This window comes from Eupeodes corollae, chromosome 1 (assembly GCF_945859685.1).
Source record: "Eupeodes corollae chromosome 1, idEupCoro1.1, whole genome shotgun sequence".
Taxonomy (NCBI): domain Eukaryota; kingdom Metazoa; phylum Arthropoda; class Insecta; order Diptera; family Syrphidae; genus Eupeodes; species Eupeodes corollae.
In genome coordinates, this window is record NC_079147.1 from 106,786,330 (window position 1) to 106,804,371 (window position 18,042).

General features: G+C 35.6%; 1 protein-coding gene across 1 annotated transcript in view; it reads left to right on the forward strand.

The window, feature by feature from the left end:
- Positions 1–238: 238 nt before the first annotated feature.
- The window catches only part of LOC129941048 (protein unc-80 homolog), a 51,574-nt gene continuing 33,770 nt past the window's right edge, over positions 239–18,042 (forward strand). Inside the window, exons 1-12 of the mRNA XM_056049593.1 lie at positions 239–434; positions 6,757–6,783; positions 7,337–7,357; positions 7,430–7,575; positions 8,450–8,624; positions 8,698–8,908; positions 15,667–15,761; positions 15,825–15,962; positions 16,022–16,332; positions 16,398–16,591; positions 16,653–16,822; positions 17,052–17,164. Coding sequence (XP_055905568.1) covers positions 279–434; positions 6,757–6,783; positions 7,337–7,357; positions 7,430–7,575; positions 8,450–8,624; positions 8,698–8,908; positions 15,667–15,761; positions 15,825–15,962; positions 16,022–16,332; positions 16,398–16,591; positions 16,653–16,822; positions 17,052–17,164 — 1,757 coding nt within the window. The 5' untranslated portion in view covers positions 239–278. The remainder of the gene's footprint in view (positions 435–6,756; positions 6,784–7,336; positions 7,358–7,429; positions 7,576–8,449; positions 8,625–8,697; positions 8,909–15,666; positions 15,762–15,824; positions 15,963–16,021; positions 16,333–16,397; positions 16,592–16,652; positions 16,823–17,051; positions 17,165–18,042) is intronic.

Here is an 18,042-nt window from a genome sequence, read left to right on the forward strand (position 1 = left end):
ATTCCAACGTTCGTTTTTAATTTCAAGAATTTTTAATGGCGAAATATCTACGTAACTATTCGCAGGTATTGAACGTTTCTTAGGTACAAAACTTCTACCAGGTATAAAATGCAAAAATCTATTCCAAAATACCAGACATCATTCTAAAAGTTGGCAGAATATATTTAATCTGTCAAAAACTAACGCATCATTAATTGAATTGCTCTCATTTGCAGGGAGAGAAATGTAAATGAATTCAATTAAATTCAAATCAAAAAAGCAACTAAAACAACATCAAAATGGTGACAGCCAACTTTGCTGAACTCTATGACTTCCAACAAGACGATGGACTTCAAGACTTGGGTTTACCAGTTTCGGTGCAGACATTTTTGTGGCGACAAATTGCGCCATTTATTCGACCAAAACTTGGAAAACATCATGAAGCAACTTGTATGGTAAGTTTCTTTTTCAAAAATTAAAAATTAATTAAAAATTATTATTTTACCAAAAATGACAAAAATGGATGTGTGGAATGATCACTCTATGCTAAATATGGTTACATATTAAAATAAGCTTATCATTAACAAAACAAAACATAAATAATATCTAAATAAATGAAGCTGTAAATAAGCTTAAATAAATTTTGATGTGACAAAAAATACTCGTAGCTCCAAATGAGCCGTGAAATGTCATCATAAGTGTTTTGATATTGTGTCTGAAAAATTTTATTTATAACGAAATAAAATTCGATGGATGTTTTCTATGTAACATACATAAATGTTCACACACATTTTTGTTTGATCCTTTTCTTTACCTATAATCAAATTCCCTTTGCATAGTTGAAGTATTTTCCTTTGCTTTTGAAGATTTTGAAAGGTTTGCCTTCATCTTTTATACACTTTTAATCTAAAATTTTTTAAATATGAAATGGGAAAGTAATCGGTATACAAGAACCTACTTTATAAGTCTAATTAAAGAATCCTTAAAATTTTACGAAATATAAAAACATGTCTAAATTTATTTTATTTTAGCTGTTGTCCCAATGGCGAATACTTACTATTTTCTAGATCATGTTTTGGCAAATATTTTAAATGAGAAGCAAAGGATAATACTTCACTTATAATTATGGATAACTGTGGTGAATTTGTTGGTCTATTACATTTGCCCTAATACAAATAAATTAAACTTAAAATTGCGTCAAGAGCTATCCACACTTAGTTTTTAGAAATATTTATTGCCTTTTATTTTCATATACAATTAAGTAACTTCTCCCAAAGGAATAAGGAATTTCCTTAACATGCAACTGGGTTCTATGAACTTTCTCGTTTAACGTTTTTGTTTCTGATTAATTTATTTAGCAAAATTTTAATATTTTTTAAAACTGACGAAACGTGTTGAAACTCTTGTATCCTTTGATACCACTTTCATAAGGGAGTACACAGGTTCCGGGTTCCATAGAAAAGTAAACCTTCTCCTTTAGCCATTATTTTATTGCTCTTGATAGATTTTACATTAGACCTGTTATAGGTATCTTTTCTAGACACTGTTTAAAAGGTGTTAGTGCTTAAGATAAAGGTTCTCAATAAAGATTACATATTTACAGGGCTCAATATTTTGCTATTATAACTATGTGTTGTACCAACCTGTGGAATGATGGTTAGTGCGTTGGACTGTCATGCCAGAGGTCTTGGGTTCGATCCCTGCCTGTGCCACGGGTACTGTCTCTTGCGAGGAATCGGAAAATTCTCCGAGAGTAAGGTACGTGTCCATTTGAGAGTACTTCTGCTAGTTAACTCTCGAGAGCAAATCTTTGCAGACTGTCCATTTGAGAGCCTAATTTTAGAAATTTTGCTATCGGGAGCTTTCTGCTGCAATGCTTACAGTTTTCTTGCTGAGGGTACTCTCATAATCGTGTCCACTTGATAGATTTCTTCTGCTAGCATATTATCAGTTGGCTATGTTTTCTTACAAGCGAAGGGTTGCAGCTCCTTTAATTATCGGCATTGTTCTAAAAAAAGGAAAAAGAATTTTAAAAAATGTAGGGTCAAATTGAAGATCCTCAACAGTTTCGAAATTTTTGCCGTTTGACAGTTAGTGAAATTGAATTTTTGATACAAAACGTTGGACCCATAATTTAAAAAAAAAAAGATACTCAATTAAGGGAAGCCATGCGAGCGTATACTGGTAACACTTACAGCCCTATTCTGCTATTCACGTGGATCGTATATTCGATTCCCTTTCACACTGCCTTTGCATTCTGCTATCTATGCGGTGAACTACTTTATCCAAAACCAATTTGACATTCAAATAACAGCTATTCATGTACAAATCTTGGGAATGTTGGATAAATTGTTTTGATTCGTACAAAAATTAAGTTTAAACAATCCACCTAAACAGAATAATTTGTGTAGTTTTTAGAAATGGGCAGTATTGTACTTTTTATTCCAATTGTAAGCAGAGGAATAAGAGAATCCTCAAACAGAGAGCTTCAGAGAAATATTAAAAAGTGTATTCCTTCCCCTAAAAACGTTAATATTCTTTTATTTATAAAGATAAACATCAAATGAAAAATCCGCTGCATTTTATATGCCGATCTGAATTGTATAGAATGAATGCTTTCACGTGAATAAAAGAATTACGCGCAGTATTACCGACGCGACTTTACCGACATACACAGATTCACTTTGAATAAATAGCAGAATAATGATTAGTGAAAATTCCAGTAAAATTCCCCCGTATGAACAGCAAAATGGGCCTGTTAGATTTTTAGCATCCGGTAAGCTAATGAATCGCAAATCATTTTCGAAAAAAACTAAAAGTTAATTGTATGATCTGCGTAAGTGATTCATACGGCAGCCTTCAGTACCTTTTTCGGATTCCAGTATGTACAATAGGAAGAACTGTGAGAGACGTCTGTCCAGAAATTTTCAACAGTTTAAAAGACAAGTTTTTGAAGGTAAAAACAAATTTTATTTTCAAATCAAATTTATATGAACAAATGACATAGTTTCCACTGCTTTGCCATGTTTACTCTCGACAGCTACTCGCAAAATACGAACTGTGTTGGTATTCCGCGAGCTTATCTCTGATAGTGGTAAGCACATCTGTCCACTTGCGAGTGCCTTTCAAAAAGATCGAATGCCGAGAGTAATTAGTCAACTCTCCGCGAGCTACTCTCTAGATTATGTCCACTCACGAGATCGCTCTCGAGAGCAGCTTGAGAGCGACTCGCAGCACGTTTACTCTCAAATGGACATCCACCTTAATTCTTGTAATGAAAAAGTGCTTTCTCAATTTAGCAGTTAAATTAGTAGTTCGTATTCGGCATATAAACTGTAGGTCTCCTCCATCCCTGCAATTTCTCGAACACAGGAATTGTTGAGAGTTGTAAGTCACTAGGCCCAGGTACACTACGGACTGTTGCGCCACCTAATTTTTTAACAATGTGCATGCATTCAAAACCAATATGCAACGATTCTTTAATAATTGCTCGTACTGTGTTTGATAATTATAAGAGTATTCACAACCCCTTCAGTAAATGCAGACTCAAAATAGGAACACCACACCCAAGACGAGACTAAAATTGTTCGACTTTAAAGAGACGAGACTATATAGCAAACTTTTCATCGCATTTCGTCTCGTGGCCACCATAACAAAACTACGTCTAAGGTTTTCCTATAATTAGAATTTTAAATCAGGTTTATTTCAAAAAATCCGTTCTTAATTTTGAATTCCTTAATGTATTACTAGATGATGAGTAAAATATTACTATTCTATTTCCTCTATGCACATCTGACATGTACCGTCTGTATATTTAGATGCATGTATAGAATAGAAATCTACTTCTCTGAGCCAGGTGACTGGTTGTTTAAGCGAAAATGCCGACCGAATATTGAAGGCAATTTTTATGGAACATTCTACCTTCCAATAGCATGATGAATTCAAGTAGGTAACCTGTTCATTGCCCGGATTCAATTGGGGTGTATCAATTAAACCTACATGCAATTGTGGTTGTGCTGCAGAGTTTGGGGTGCCGCTTATGAAATTAAATGAACCATTCGATATTGAAGAGAATTTCTTTTCGCCAGTAAATCCTATTCTACCTATGGATGGTGCACCTTTACCATCTTTAAAATATTTTAGGACCAGCGAACGTGGACGTCTCATACAGGTTTCAACACAATTGTTTTTATTATTAAACGGTATAAAGTGCTCTTTGTTCTTACGAATTGTAGCCTCCTTTAGTGTGTAGCTGGAGTGAGCAATTGGTTTACCAATAAATTGATTAATTAGAAATTGTGTCACAACTTAGTCGGCTCGAGCAACACCACGATTATGAACTTGATATTGTGGATATTTTTTATCATCGGGATTTTTCGATTTATTCCATTCGTGTACCCAATATTCATTAATGGGCATAGGAACACACATTGCATTCGATGCAACATGTGTATAATAACTTTTGGCCAATTCTTCAGCCGATATATTTTTTATACCACTAGGTGACATTGTTATAAAGTGACAAAATTCAATATTTGCACCTTGAGCCACTAATCCTATGGGAATTCCTCGTGTCAAAACTAGGTCTAAGAACACCGTTTGTCAGTCTCAATAGCTATTTCAAGATCTTTAACTCGTCACTATGCTTCCTCGATAGTGATGTCGAAGCCAGCGCTGATATTATCACAAGTTTGATTCTTCTGTGAATGAGAAATTTCATCCCGAACATATCAAATGCATGGTTCGATGCGAGCTGTAAGGAACCAAAGAAGAAGTTTCCGTTGTGTTAAGGCCAACTCAAGTAAGGATAATCGTAAATAGTTAAAGCAAGTCAGGAAGGCCTGCAACATCTATATTCGACGGATCAAATGTATAACTGACCAAAAACTACGTCAAATACTGCAATATCCCAAAGGCAGGAACAATGTTGGCCAGTTCGTACGCTTGTTGTCAATAACACTCCTTTAGTTAGCTCTATTGAGAAAGATAACTTGTTCGCAAGGCAATTCGACGAAATTACAAACTTATCTGCTAGTGTCAAGACTCCCACAGTTCTTGAATGAGATATAATGATTCTATGGGACTAGCCTTATTTAGTGCTTGAACTGTGGCGCGAGTCCTAAGAGATCTCAACATTCTCATAAGCCCGCTGGTCCGGATAGTATCCCTGCTATTTTTCTGAAGAGGTTATCTTCACTCTAGCAATACAACTGCAAAGGCTTTTTAAACTGTCCTATTCTTCTGGGCTACTTACAAGTAGTTTGAAAATAACATTTGTTCGAATAATGCTAACAAAAAAGCGATTCTTCTTCTCCTTCAAATTATCGACCAATAGCACTAACGTCCTTCTCTGGAGGGTCATGGAAATTCTGATTATTTATCAGCTTAAGACATATCTTGAGAATGTTGATCTCATACTTCACAAAACAGTTGAGCAAATCTTTACATCGTTTTGTTGAAAGTAAGATTATTGCACTTGATATTTTAAAAGCATTTGAAAGGGTTTGGCATTAGGGTCTCTTATCGAAAATAAGGGGTTTTGGTTTTCATGTAACCCTCCTTCATTGGTTTCGTAATAACCTTTCGAATCGTTCAATAGAAGTAATATTGGATGGGTTCAAGTCTAATTACTACAAAATTATTACTAGTGCGCCCCAGGGTTCTGTTCTATCTCCAACACCTTTTCTCATTTTTACTATTGATACTATTCCTTTTTTGTAATTTCTAGCCATATATTGTGGCCGTCCAAACAACTTATGGGCGGGGTTGAGAAGATTCTGAACGATTTTGTGTAGGTCCTTATGGCCGTAGCAGAAAAGGTCAATTCCTTGTTCCAGATTCAGCGATCACTGAAGCTGTTATGATGGGCTGAAATTTCTTCATGACTATCTCGTCTTCTTTTTGAGGACTCGCCAGGTTTGTCCAATGCACTGAGGATCTTCTTGATGTTGGCCCACTGTTGTGGTTTTATTCACTGGAACAACGATTCCCACATTGTGGAATGTTTTGGCTCAAATTTTCCTAGCCCGCCGCCGCTAGGAAAGTCCACAAATGAACTTATCACCTTTCTCATATCTCCCAAATCCTTGTGATTTAACGGAGTTAAGGGAAAATCTTTCTCCAGGTAGTAAGCGATAGCGTCAAACATAGTTATGGCGACGAGTTCGAAGACGCATCCCTTGGAAACGTCATACCATTACGAACTATAAGCAAGTCTTCCTCGTCCTTGGGGTCGAAACGCCAGTAGCCATAGTGAATTCCGGTTCCTCGCTTGACAAAGAGCGTTTGAAACTCTAGAGGATCATAAAAAAAACGCCAGTGCCGCAAATAGTTCTCGACGGTGGCAAATTTGTCCGCAATTTTTTCTGTTGCCCTGCGAAGGTGGGAAGGACCGCTAGTTATAAATGCTCCCACCTTAATAACCAACAAAAATTTTAAATAATTAATTTTTCTTAAAAATATCCCATAAATGTTTCATACCGATGCAAATTCACCACACAAAACAAATAAATTAAAAAACATAATATTTAAAGTAAAAAATACAATACATATGTTTGTACAAAGGTATAAGAAAAGTGTATTATTATTATTATAGAATATTTTATTTTGTATAGTTTTTATTAAATGTGTCTAATTGTATGCATATATATTTGTCTTTTGCTTACACACCTGTATAAAAATAAAACTGCATTCGTCAACGCAATTTTTAAAAAATTGACAAAAAAAAAAAACAAAATTATTTTTAAATAACTGTATTTTCGTATGAAATTGATGTAGTTTTGTCAACATGCACCCGGCCATCACGTAAGTTTTTACAAAACAACGAAAAACAAAAACAAAAATTAAATACTGATGAAATAATCTTTTTATTTTTGAATAGTTTGAAAATTAAGTTATCTTTAAAAACTAAAAAAAATGTTGTTTTTAAAAAAGCATGTTTATAACTTTTATTTTAAGTTTTGATTTGGATTTTGTTTTGTATTTCAATTAAAAAATAATGTTTGAGCTTAATAAAACCAATGAAGAACTTGTCTTTCAAATTTAAAACTGAAAACTACTTTAACAGCTCAAAGCCTAAAGAATTATTTAAGTAAAATTCATTACCTCCTTGTTTAAGATCTTTTTCAAGATTCTCATTTTGAATGGCAATATTAAACAGGGAGCCAATAAATGTTGGTCTAGATTTTTTAATTTTATATTTTTGTATATGGAATGAAATATATTGATTGTAATAAAACACAAGAACACTAATTGAGATTCTAACAAAACCTTAGAAATTTTTATTTTTATAAAATACTTTTTTTGTAAAATATTAAGAAAAAATATTGAACTAGTATAAATTTATTGCTGCCATTAGGAGCAAAAGGAAGCTTGCAAAGTAAGTAGATTACTATTTTTAATAAAATAAAATTGACGTACAATAAAAATACTTACATTTCTCTATTCAAAGTCTTTCGAAAAAGTTTTGGTTCAAAATATACAATTTGGGCTTTCACCACCTTTGACTAAAGCTCTAGCTGCCATTCCTCGATGGAGACTACTACAAGCTGCACTGCCGCATGTAATGCATTGTGTTGCAGCTTTACTTCACAACAGGTTAAATATCCTAATTGAAATAAAGAGTGTCTCAAAATTAACGCACTATTGGATTTTCCGCCATTAGAAAATTTGACAGCTTAAAATAAGTTTGGTATATTTGGTACAACAACAGACAACAGAGTGAACTTCATTTGCAGGCAACTGCATTTGAACAAACATTTTGACCAAGGCAATTAGTTAGTATTTCAAGTGTCACACATTTCAAACTCAGAACTTCAATTCACTAACCTCTAGCTTCAGTTCATCGTACAAAAACTACCAAACACTTTTCAGACAAGCTACAAGCCCGTCTCCACTTGTACTTTGTATTTTAAAGAAATTTTACTTAATCCTTTTTAATTTGACAAGGAACCCTTTTTCATAAAACATAAAATGCAATTAAGTAACTAAATCACCAAGTAATAAAGTTCAGCTTTCATTTGATTGAGAAACATGATCAGCTGTCATTTTGACATAAGTAGATTTCACTTGATAGGGAGATTTTTCTTGACTAACTGCAAATTAACTTTCCAATTAAGTTGCCTTAATTGGAAGGCAATTTTTCGGCAGCTGGCCAATTAGAAACTAGAAATTTGCCTTAATTTCAAGTCCCTTATGGCGCCTGAATCTGTCCGTGTCCAAAGCCTAAAAGAATCCATTCAAATATCGAATTTAAAGCATTCTTTTTGAAAAAATATGAAAATTCGGATGTGATTATCATAAATTTATCCTTTTTGAGAATTTATTCTTCTTACCATCTTAAAGCTGTCAACTGTCAAATTTTTTCAACATTTTACTACACAAATGGTGAAAAATCTAAATCATGTGGGCATTTTAGGACACCCTTTATACTATCCCATTTCAACTTCTTATTAATTTCAAATCATTACAGAGTAAAGGACATGCAAGCAATTGGAGTTGTTGAAACAAAATTACTCTACACAATGCAATGGATATTTTTATATGCTTCTGAAGAGTGTGCCGATGAAGAAGAAGATCTTGATCCTGTTTTAAAGAAGGATATGCCAAAAACTGAGAACTATTTGTTTTCTGTACCAACTATAACAGTAATACAAAAATCAAATTGAAGTTTACAATTTTATAAAATAACTAATGTTATATTTTTATTTATATTTACAGCTTTTTGTCTATCTATTTGCTCCAATTATACATCATTTAAAAGAATCAGATTTTCAAAATTTTCGATTAGAAAATGGTATTCGATTGTGGCAAGGAATGTGGGATAATCGAGCACCAGGGGCGCCTTGTTTCTTAGCACCAGTTAAACCCAAAGCAAGGAATTTGTTGAGCCCATCATCTCCTAAAGGATCGGCAGATGTTTTCACAGCTCGTAAGTTGATAAATTGAGTAAAGAGTATGACACGGAACTTTCAATCGTCTGTGTCGAATTTAAAAAAATTGTCTAAACCTTGGGTCGCCGATAAAACATATAAAATAGTAACGTTGTCAGGTATGGAGGGGACCAACAGTTTCAAGCCGAATCCAATTGAGAAAGCACATTTTCCCCTTGGTGAAAAAAACTTTAGATTGCACGAGCAGGGTTGAACCCAGGACCTTTGGTATGATAGTCCTACGAACAGTCACGCCATAGATACTACATAAAATATATGGTATACAAACAGTACCAAACTGTCAGTCTTTGAATAAGCATTTCAATTGTGTTTGCGTATTTTACAAACGGTTAAAAGGTTTCGGTGAATTTAACACCGAATTATTGACTTTAAGCTTTTGCGACTTAACGAGACCTAAACTTTTAAACACTGCGATCTTAATTCTTTTTATGTTATAAACCCATTTACAGCCAAAGACTTTCTGTCCAGTTGGTAGCTCAACTAACGACCATCCTTCTGCATCGATGCCTGCCATTGCTTGACATTTTTATCACTAATGTGACACTCTGTGGAATAAAAGCATCATCCGACTCCAATTGATTCAATATACAATATTCTTTTCGAGGTCGGCCACGTCTTTCTGTTTCAATGATTCTGTATTCTGAGTTTGCCTCTGAAAATTTGTACTACTCCTTCAAATCTTCACTTGCAGTTTCGTCTTGCTTCACACGTCCACGTTTTTCACAACGAACTTCATATTTACCTAAACAATCCAATTACATATTTTTTTTTTCCAAAACTATTAAAGCTAATTATGTCAAATTTTGCATCTTTCAAACCGATTAACGAATTTTTTATGATCACGACATCGCTGCTTACGAATACTCTTTTTGATTCTGGATTATATAACCGACCATAATCATTTCAATACCCTTTGGATGAAACTTCTCTCCTTGCATTTTGCCGACTGCTATAGCTAAACTACCAATAACTTTAAGATGTGATGCTGTTAACTTTTTACCAGTCGACACTTCCTATCATCAACAACGGCCTTCGTTGCGAAACTGTTGCGTGAATATACTGAAGCTGCTACAGCCTCCGCCGAAAAAACTTCATCTAAACCACTGTGAATAATCATACTTCTAGCCATCTCGACCAAAGTTAGATTAGCGCGTTCAGCTAAGCCGTTCTGATGAGGTTCTGATGATTTGTAAGGGAACAGTCAGCTGGCGCAGTATACCCTCTGCATAAAAAATGCACCAAACTCCTTCGAAACATACTCCCCACCATTGTCATTTCGCAGTTTTGATTTTCCTTAATATTTGCTTTTCTAGTAAAGCCTTAAAAGATTTGTAGACGAGACATGTCGTCTTACTTACTTACTTAAGGTGACGCTACAGTCCTGTGTGAACTAGGGCCTCACCCAACAAACTTCTCCATCTAGCTCGGTCCCTAGCTAGATGTCTCCAGTTTCGCGCTCCAAGTTGGGTGAGGTCAACTTCCACTTGTGCGCGCCACCTGATCCGCAGTCTTCCTCTAATGCGCTGTCCTGTGGATGTGGATTCGAAGACTTTCTGGGCCGGAGCATTAATTTCCTGTGCTGTACGTGACCCATCCATCGTAGTCGTTGGACTTGTACCCTTCTGGCTAAGTCTACGTCGCTGTACAGCCCGTAAAGCTAGTCGTTCCATCTTCTCGTCCACTCGCCTTCAATGCATACGGAACCGTATGTCACACGAAGAGCTTTTCTCTCGAAACGACAAAAAGTGCTTTCATTCTCTTTTGTCATAGTCTATGCTTCTGCAAGACAGTGAGGATAAGGGTCTTATATAGCTACACTTTGGTCCTTCAAGAACTGACTTTTCCACAAAATTGCTTTCTTAGCCCAAAGAAACAGCGGTTAGTAAGAGTTGTTCTTCGTTTGATCTCAGCGCTGGTGTTGTTTTCTGCGTTTACAGCGGAGCCTAGGTAGACGAAGTCCTTGACTACCTCAAAGTTACGTCTGTCGATTGTGACGTTTTGACCAAAACGTCGGTGTTGTATGTCCTTTCTAGACGACAGTATGTACTTTGTTTTGCCCTCATTAACCGTTAAACCCATTTTTGCCGCTTCTGCCTCAATGCTCACAAAAGCCCCATTGACATCACGCTGAGTTCTTCCGATTATGTCAATGTCATCAGCATATGCCAGTAATTGGACAGACTTTTGAAAGATAGTGCCTCTAGTGTTGACGTGTGAGCTCTGCACTATTCTTTCAAGCACGATGTTAAGAAAATCGCATGACAGCGCATCACCTTGTCTAAAGCCTTTTTTGACATCAAAAGGTTCTGTTAAGTTGTTTCCAACCTTTATGGAGCAGCGTGAATTCTCCATGGTCATCCTGCACAAACGGATGAGTTTGGCAGGGATGCCAAAACTAGACATGGCTCTTTACAGCTTGTCCCTGTAGATGCTGTCATATGCGGCCTTGAAATCGATGAAAAGATGGTGGGTGTCGATTTGGTGTTCTTGAGTTTTTTCCAGGATCTGCCGTAATGTGAATATTTGATCAACTGTGGACTTTCCTGGTCTAAAACCACACTGATAAGGACCTATCAGGTTGTTGACGATGGGCTTTAGACGTTCACATATTACGGCAGAAGACATGTAGTCTATGAAAGTAAAGAAATATCGCGACCCTCCTTTAGAATTTGTATTTATTGGCACAATTTTCAAAAGATTTTGGGACCGGCTGAAGATTGCACGTTGAAATGGCTTCACACATATTTTGCCTTTCGCACAGGTTACACCGTCGTTCTGATTGGGCGTTATTTGGCTGACATTTCTTTAAGACTATTTAGATTTAAGTGGCCATATTGATTGTGCCACTTAATCTCATCATCAAACTTATTTTAGCAAGCAAACATTTATTAGTGTTATAAGAAGCTACCATGCATAGCTTCCTGTATAACGACATCAACATTTTTGATTTTTATAGCAGCCATTACTTTATTAAAAACTACCACAAGCCCGTTATCCACTGCTTTGCTAAGTGAGATACGACGGTCTGAATCTTAAACGGTCATGTCGGTTTACGTCTTTTTTTTTGTACAACACATCTGTAGGTTACATTGTGAACATTTGCAGTCTGGAAATGGTTGTCACTATGAAAGCGAACGTAAGCAACTGAATGAACAATTCTTTTCAAAGAACTGGAAGAGCCGGGAACTACAGACGTCGGTCGCTCCACGCTTTGAGCGGAAGATGATCGCCCAATAGTTTTTTTGTTCTCGAATAAAACAAATCCAGCAGCTATTTCTTCCCAAAATAGTGGAAGCTTTAGAAGCTGTTCTTCTGAATTCCTCTCTCGGCTTTTATACGCTTATGAAAATGTATGCATTCGTTGGGGCCATGTCAATAAGTCCACCCATGAGGTTAACTAACTCCACCCATATGTGAATTATATTCACGAATGATTTCAGAGCAGTTGATTTCGATGAACTTTTGTTTGCTTCCTATCATACCGAGGTGCTTTCGCTTTGCTTTCCTCTCGATTGCATCTTTCAAAGGACTCAGTGCCAACGTATGTGGATGCCAAATGTACACACCTGTTATCCTTCCATAAAACCATATTTATATACCACTCCATCGATTGACGCCACATAGTCAATGGCATATCCTCTACCTTCTTTACCTACTTTATTGTCGGTCGGCAAATTACACGTTGGTATACGATTAGCTTTCCTTCAAAAATCATTCATAAAATAAATTATAATCTCAAAAATCTATTTTCGAATCTCACCTTTAACTGTGCCTAAACTGAAAATTCCTCGAGCTCGTAAATATACTAAAAGGGGAAGCGTGGTTGGTGAAATGAGAGATTGTTTGGGATAATCAAACAACTACATTGGATGCTGCACCTAGATTCGAATTGCCAGGTAAAATGACATTATCACCTGCACCATTATAAACCTCAAAGCGGTAGGCAAATCCGTCGGAATCACACAGAACAAACATTTTAACTCCCAGCTTATACGGTTTGTGTGGCATATATTGACGCAGATACAAAGTCAAGCTGTTATTGGATTTGAATCAAACTGCTCGTTGAGTTTGTTGGCCGAAACACGAATACGAAATAAAGGATCATAGCTAAGTTCAACTTTTTCTTAAACTGAGTTTCTTCTTGAAAACATAAACACCGCTTTATCGTTGTAAATCGTTTTGCAGACATACATTTTTGAATAGCTGGGAAGGCATTTGTCCCCAATGTCAATAACAGGGTAACGGTATAGTGACATATACATTAATATCGCAAAATAATTTCTTACTTCTTCGACAGATGTTTTAAAACCTGAACTTATGTTCTCCGTCGAAGCGTACCGATTAGATCAATAATTTGATCAGTGGAAAAATAACAAAATATCTTCATTAGCGTGGCAAGGTCTTTCACGCTCATTGGTAGTAACGCATTCCCACAAAATGCAACTTCATTGACATGAAGTCGAAATGATCGTTTAGCCACGCCAATTTTGAAAGCGATTTTAAGTCGGTTATTATTGCACTTAGCATTCCATCGAATCCTCCCGTGTTAGGCTTCTTGGTCCATTGGCTTCAAGTAATTGCAAAGGTGAAAGTAGCATTTTTTTATGTTTTTTAATGGTAAATTAAGTTATTGCTTTTCACGGAAAGTGAACGAAGCCTCTGGATTTTTCAATTGGCTAAAGCTCAGGTGAATCAATTCATCGTTGTCCGAATTATTTGTTGAGTGATCCGGCTCAATATTGTCGACAACGTAGTTAGGGCTGCTTCATCTTCATCATCTTCACTTCTAATTTAGTCAATAAACTCAGCCAATTGATCGTCTTCTACTCCATTTGTTAGCTCTTTAGAGAAAGCTAATCTCTTTGCTAGGCATTTCGCCGCCAATTCAACGCTGCCAGTGAGTGTTATGACTCCGCCTGTACATGAGCGAGTTAGTGAATGTATGGGGCAAATGTTTTTTGGCACTCGTCTTGTAATGAGAGTATTAAAAGATCTTAACATACATAAATCTGCTGGTCCAGATGGTATCCCCGCTATTGTTCTGAAGAGGTGTTCTTCAACGCTGGAAAAACCACTGCGTAAGATATTTCAGCTGCCCTACTCCTCAGGTCTCGTTCCGAGAGGATGAAAAACCGCATTTGTCCAGCCTATTCCCAAAACAAGGCGAATCCTTTTCACCGTCTAATTACCGACCGATTGCACTTACGTCCCTTCTTTCCAAGGTCATGGAAACGCTGATTAATTATCAGCTTAAGAAATATCTTGAAGAACGGAAGCTTCTTAATGACCGACAGTATGGCTTTCGTAGCAATAGGTCCAATGGTGATCTCATGGTTCATCTCACCGAACAGTGGAACAAATCTTTACATAGTTTTGGAGAAAGTAAGATTATTGCACTAGATATTTCAAAAGCATTTGATAGGGTTTGGCATCAGGCTCTCTTATCGAAAATGCGTGCTTTCGGTTTTTATGAATCCCTCCTTCACTGGATTAGTAATTACCTTTTGAATCGTTCAATACAAGTTCTATTAATTGGATTCAGGTCTGAAAACAACAAAATAAATGCTGGTGTGCCCCAGGGCTCTGTTCTATCTCCAACACTCATTCTCATTTTTATTAACGATCTCCTGCCTGCAACTTCTAATACATTGTTTTGCTGACGATAGTAATCTTAGCTTTTCATATTCATTTTCTGATTCACATCTCTTTTCTCCGAATGTGGAACTGCAACGACAAAATATGATAACCTCCAAAAAAAATTATATTTTTGGGCATTTACGTGTTCGAAGATCCATCTAACATATTAGGGTTCATATTTATTGAACAATATTCACATATCGGTTTGACAACTACGTTTTTATACACGACAAAAAAAAACACATAAACTAAACAAAAACGAAACTTTTTTACACGTAAACCGGCAAGACCGTCTAGAGACGGTGTTGCATTTTCTGGTTTCTAAAGACAAATCACACTTTTTTTCAATAAAATTTTGTTTTCGAACTAAAATTATTTGTATAATATATTACAGTAGAATTATGGGTTAAAAAATAAATAAATTACATTTTGAAAGCACTCCATCACGTAGTGAAAGAGAAATTATAAGTTCTTATGCCAAAGCTTGTAGAAAAGAAATTAAAAACAAAATTATGTTGCTTAAAACATTCATTAAATTTGACCGTGGAGGCAAAAAAACTGAAGACCGTATCGAGTGGGTCTTGCCTGTTAAGCAAACTCAAGGTGTCTCTATGACCGCTAAAAAATTCATAAATGAACAAAGAATTATCTAAAAAAGTTTTTCGTCTCAGATTTTTTCAAGAAAATCAGGATCTTTGGTAATTTCGGGTGTGAAATAAACCAAATTGTCGCTCTCTCAATGTCCAACTAAACTGGTTACTGCCTAATCAACATTTTTAAGATTGGATCTAAGGAGTTGGTAAATACTGTACAAATATAGGGCTGCCGAAAATATTGCAACCTGTTCATATAATCTAGTAATAACACACAAAACTTGGCTTCTGACATAAGACTTCGCTATACATAATGTAGTTTAGATTTTGAAAGGTTTCACTCACTTAGTGATTTTCTACGCCATGTTGATTCAAGTAATTTCTGTGGTAATTTATATATTCTATTCTTCAAGACTGTCAATTCTTTAATCGGTAATTTTTTGGATTGCTTTGTATTATTTAAAAAATAATGTTTTCAAATTCTCATTGTTTTTTACTTATCACAGGGAAACCTTCTTCATCTGGAGAAACAGTTCTATCACCAAAAGCAGACTCACCCAAAAGCATATCCTATTCAGATCATTCGAAACACGATGAAGATGTATGTATTCTACAGTCTTAACTCTTTGGTCCCCGTTCATGCTCTATTTTTATTATTTAAAAGGGATCCTGGGTATCATCTCCAAAAGATTTTGCATTTCCTGAAACAATACCAGAAGAAGCTTCCAGCATCGAAGAGGAAAGAGTTGTAATATTTCGACTTCCAACAGGACCATATTTAACTGATCCTTCATTTTATACGGTAAGCTTTTGGTATACGAAGTAAATTTTGTTATATATGTACTAACTTCCCAAATCAAGGCCGATGCAAGTCTTCTTCAACAATCACAAAGTCGACGAGGTAGTCGTCAGTCAATGCATTCGAAGGACAACAAACAACCAACACGTTTTGATTTCGAGCAACATGAACTGATACGTGGAGCTTCTCAGAAAGAACAAAAAGCAAGCACATCAACTGAAAAGGAATCTGAATCAGATGAAAAGTTTGCTGAAGAAATAAAAGCAGATGTTTCAGCTGCAACGTTTCTAGATGTAGCAGTTCTAAGATGTCTTTTCATATCACATTGGCAAGAAGAAGGGGTTTATTGGAGTTTACAATATTTATACAACAGGTATTTATTTTTCAAAAATTTTAAGTGGGTCCTTTTGTTTTATTAATAAATTCTCACATTTTCAGACTTACAGAAATCGCTGAAGAAGCAGCTATTCCAACCCATCAGCCTCGAAAACGTTCAAATTCATTACCAATACCCCAAATAGAGATATCCCTTTATCAAGGACCAGGACAATACAGTCGAGATAGTCCGAGCAATAGTTCACTGGCCAAGGACTATATTGAAATACCTGAATCAGGAGGTCAAGGTCAAGTTGGTGAGTAATAATTCTGTCAAAACATGGTAGTAAATTTCAACTGACCAAAATGCAATTCCAGATGATACGAGTTCAACAATAGAACGCCGCGGAAGTGATAAGAAGAAACGTGTCAAAATGGCCGATCTACGGGCTTTCGTTGAAACGAAAATGTTCTCGAAGTCAGAAAAGAATTTGGAAAAAGTAGGAATTGAAACTAATACAAATGGCAAGCGGCCACTGCAGCATGTTGTAAGATTTTGGAATTATTGTATTTGGCGTATACCTCGTATATATTTAAATCTATGTACATTCTGAAAAACACCAATACAAAACAAAAATTCAAAAAATCATATGCAATTGGCCAGTTATTTGTCGAAATTTCAACATTGTAGATTACATTGATGTTTTTTAAATTGCGTTCTTATAGAATTTTCCAAATTTATAATACGATTCATTATGTTCGTGTCTCATTTTTTAGGACTATCATCGAAGTTTGGATACGGGGGAAAAGAAATTATCACGTTCAGCATCAATGATTAGCCGTGAGCCAAGTAGCAATTTAATTAAAGGCAAAAGCATGCCAAGTTTAAGGTAAGATTTAAGTAAAGGTTGAGTGTTTTCTAAAGAGACTTTTCTTTTTTTAATTAATCGTTAAAACTACGCATATTGGAAAAGCACCGCATTACAGGAAATCAATTGTTTCTTACATTTTGCTCTTATTTTTCAAATCGAGTTCTTATATTAGTTTTATTCAAGTTTCTTTGCTCTTCTAGCACTTTTTTTGCAGTAATAATAAAATCACCAAATTGTAAATTCGGTTTTTGTTCACCCTGAATGTTTTGAAAAGTACTAGACTAGAAGTAGATCCCTTAACAAGGGTTTTTTATAAAATTTGTTGGTAATGTATCACATTACTTCCTTTAAAGTAGATTACTGTTTCCTTCAAGCAAGACCTTTCACTGTAATACTTTGTATTTAAGTTCTCAACATCCATTTTAGCTACTTAATCAATATCGGAAGCAATGTTTTTACTTTGGCAAAGTCTTAAAAGTTAACTTATCCTTAGATTTAGCTTCAAAATGTGATACAGTTACACTAAAGTTATTTGAATGGTAACATTAAGTTCTCCTTCTTTCTGGCTAAAACCCGACTGATAAGAACCTTACATATCAGATTGTTTACGATGGGGTTTAGATGTTCACATATTAGAGCGAGAAGATTTTGTAAGCGATGTTAAGTAGAGTAATGCCTCTTTAGAGGGTCTCCTTTTTGTAAGAATCGGGCAAACAATCCTAAAGCGCCCAATACACGATACAATTATTGTACCGATTATCGTACAAAAGTTGAATTGCATGCGATGATTGTATCGTGTGTATAAAACAAAGTATCCGCTGTACTGAAATCGCATGGTCGAATGCTATCGAGCGAAAACGAGAGGTTGCATACGACTGCTTTGATGAGAATCGTAC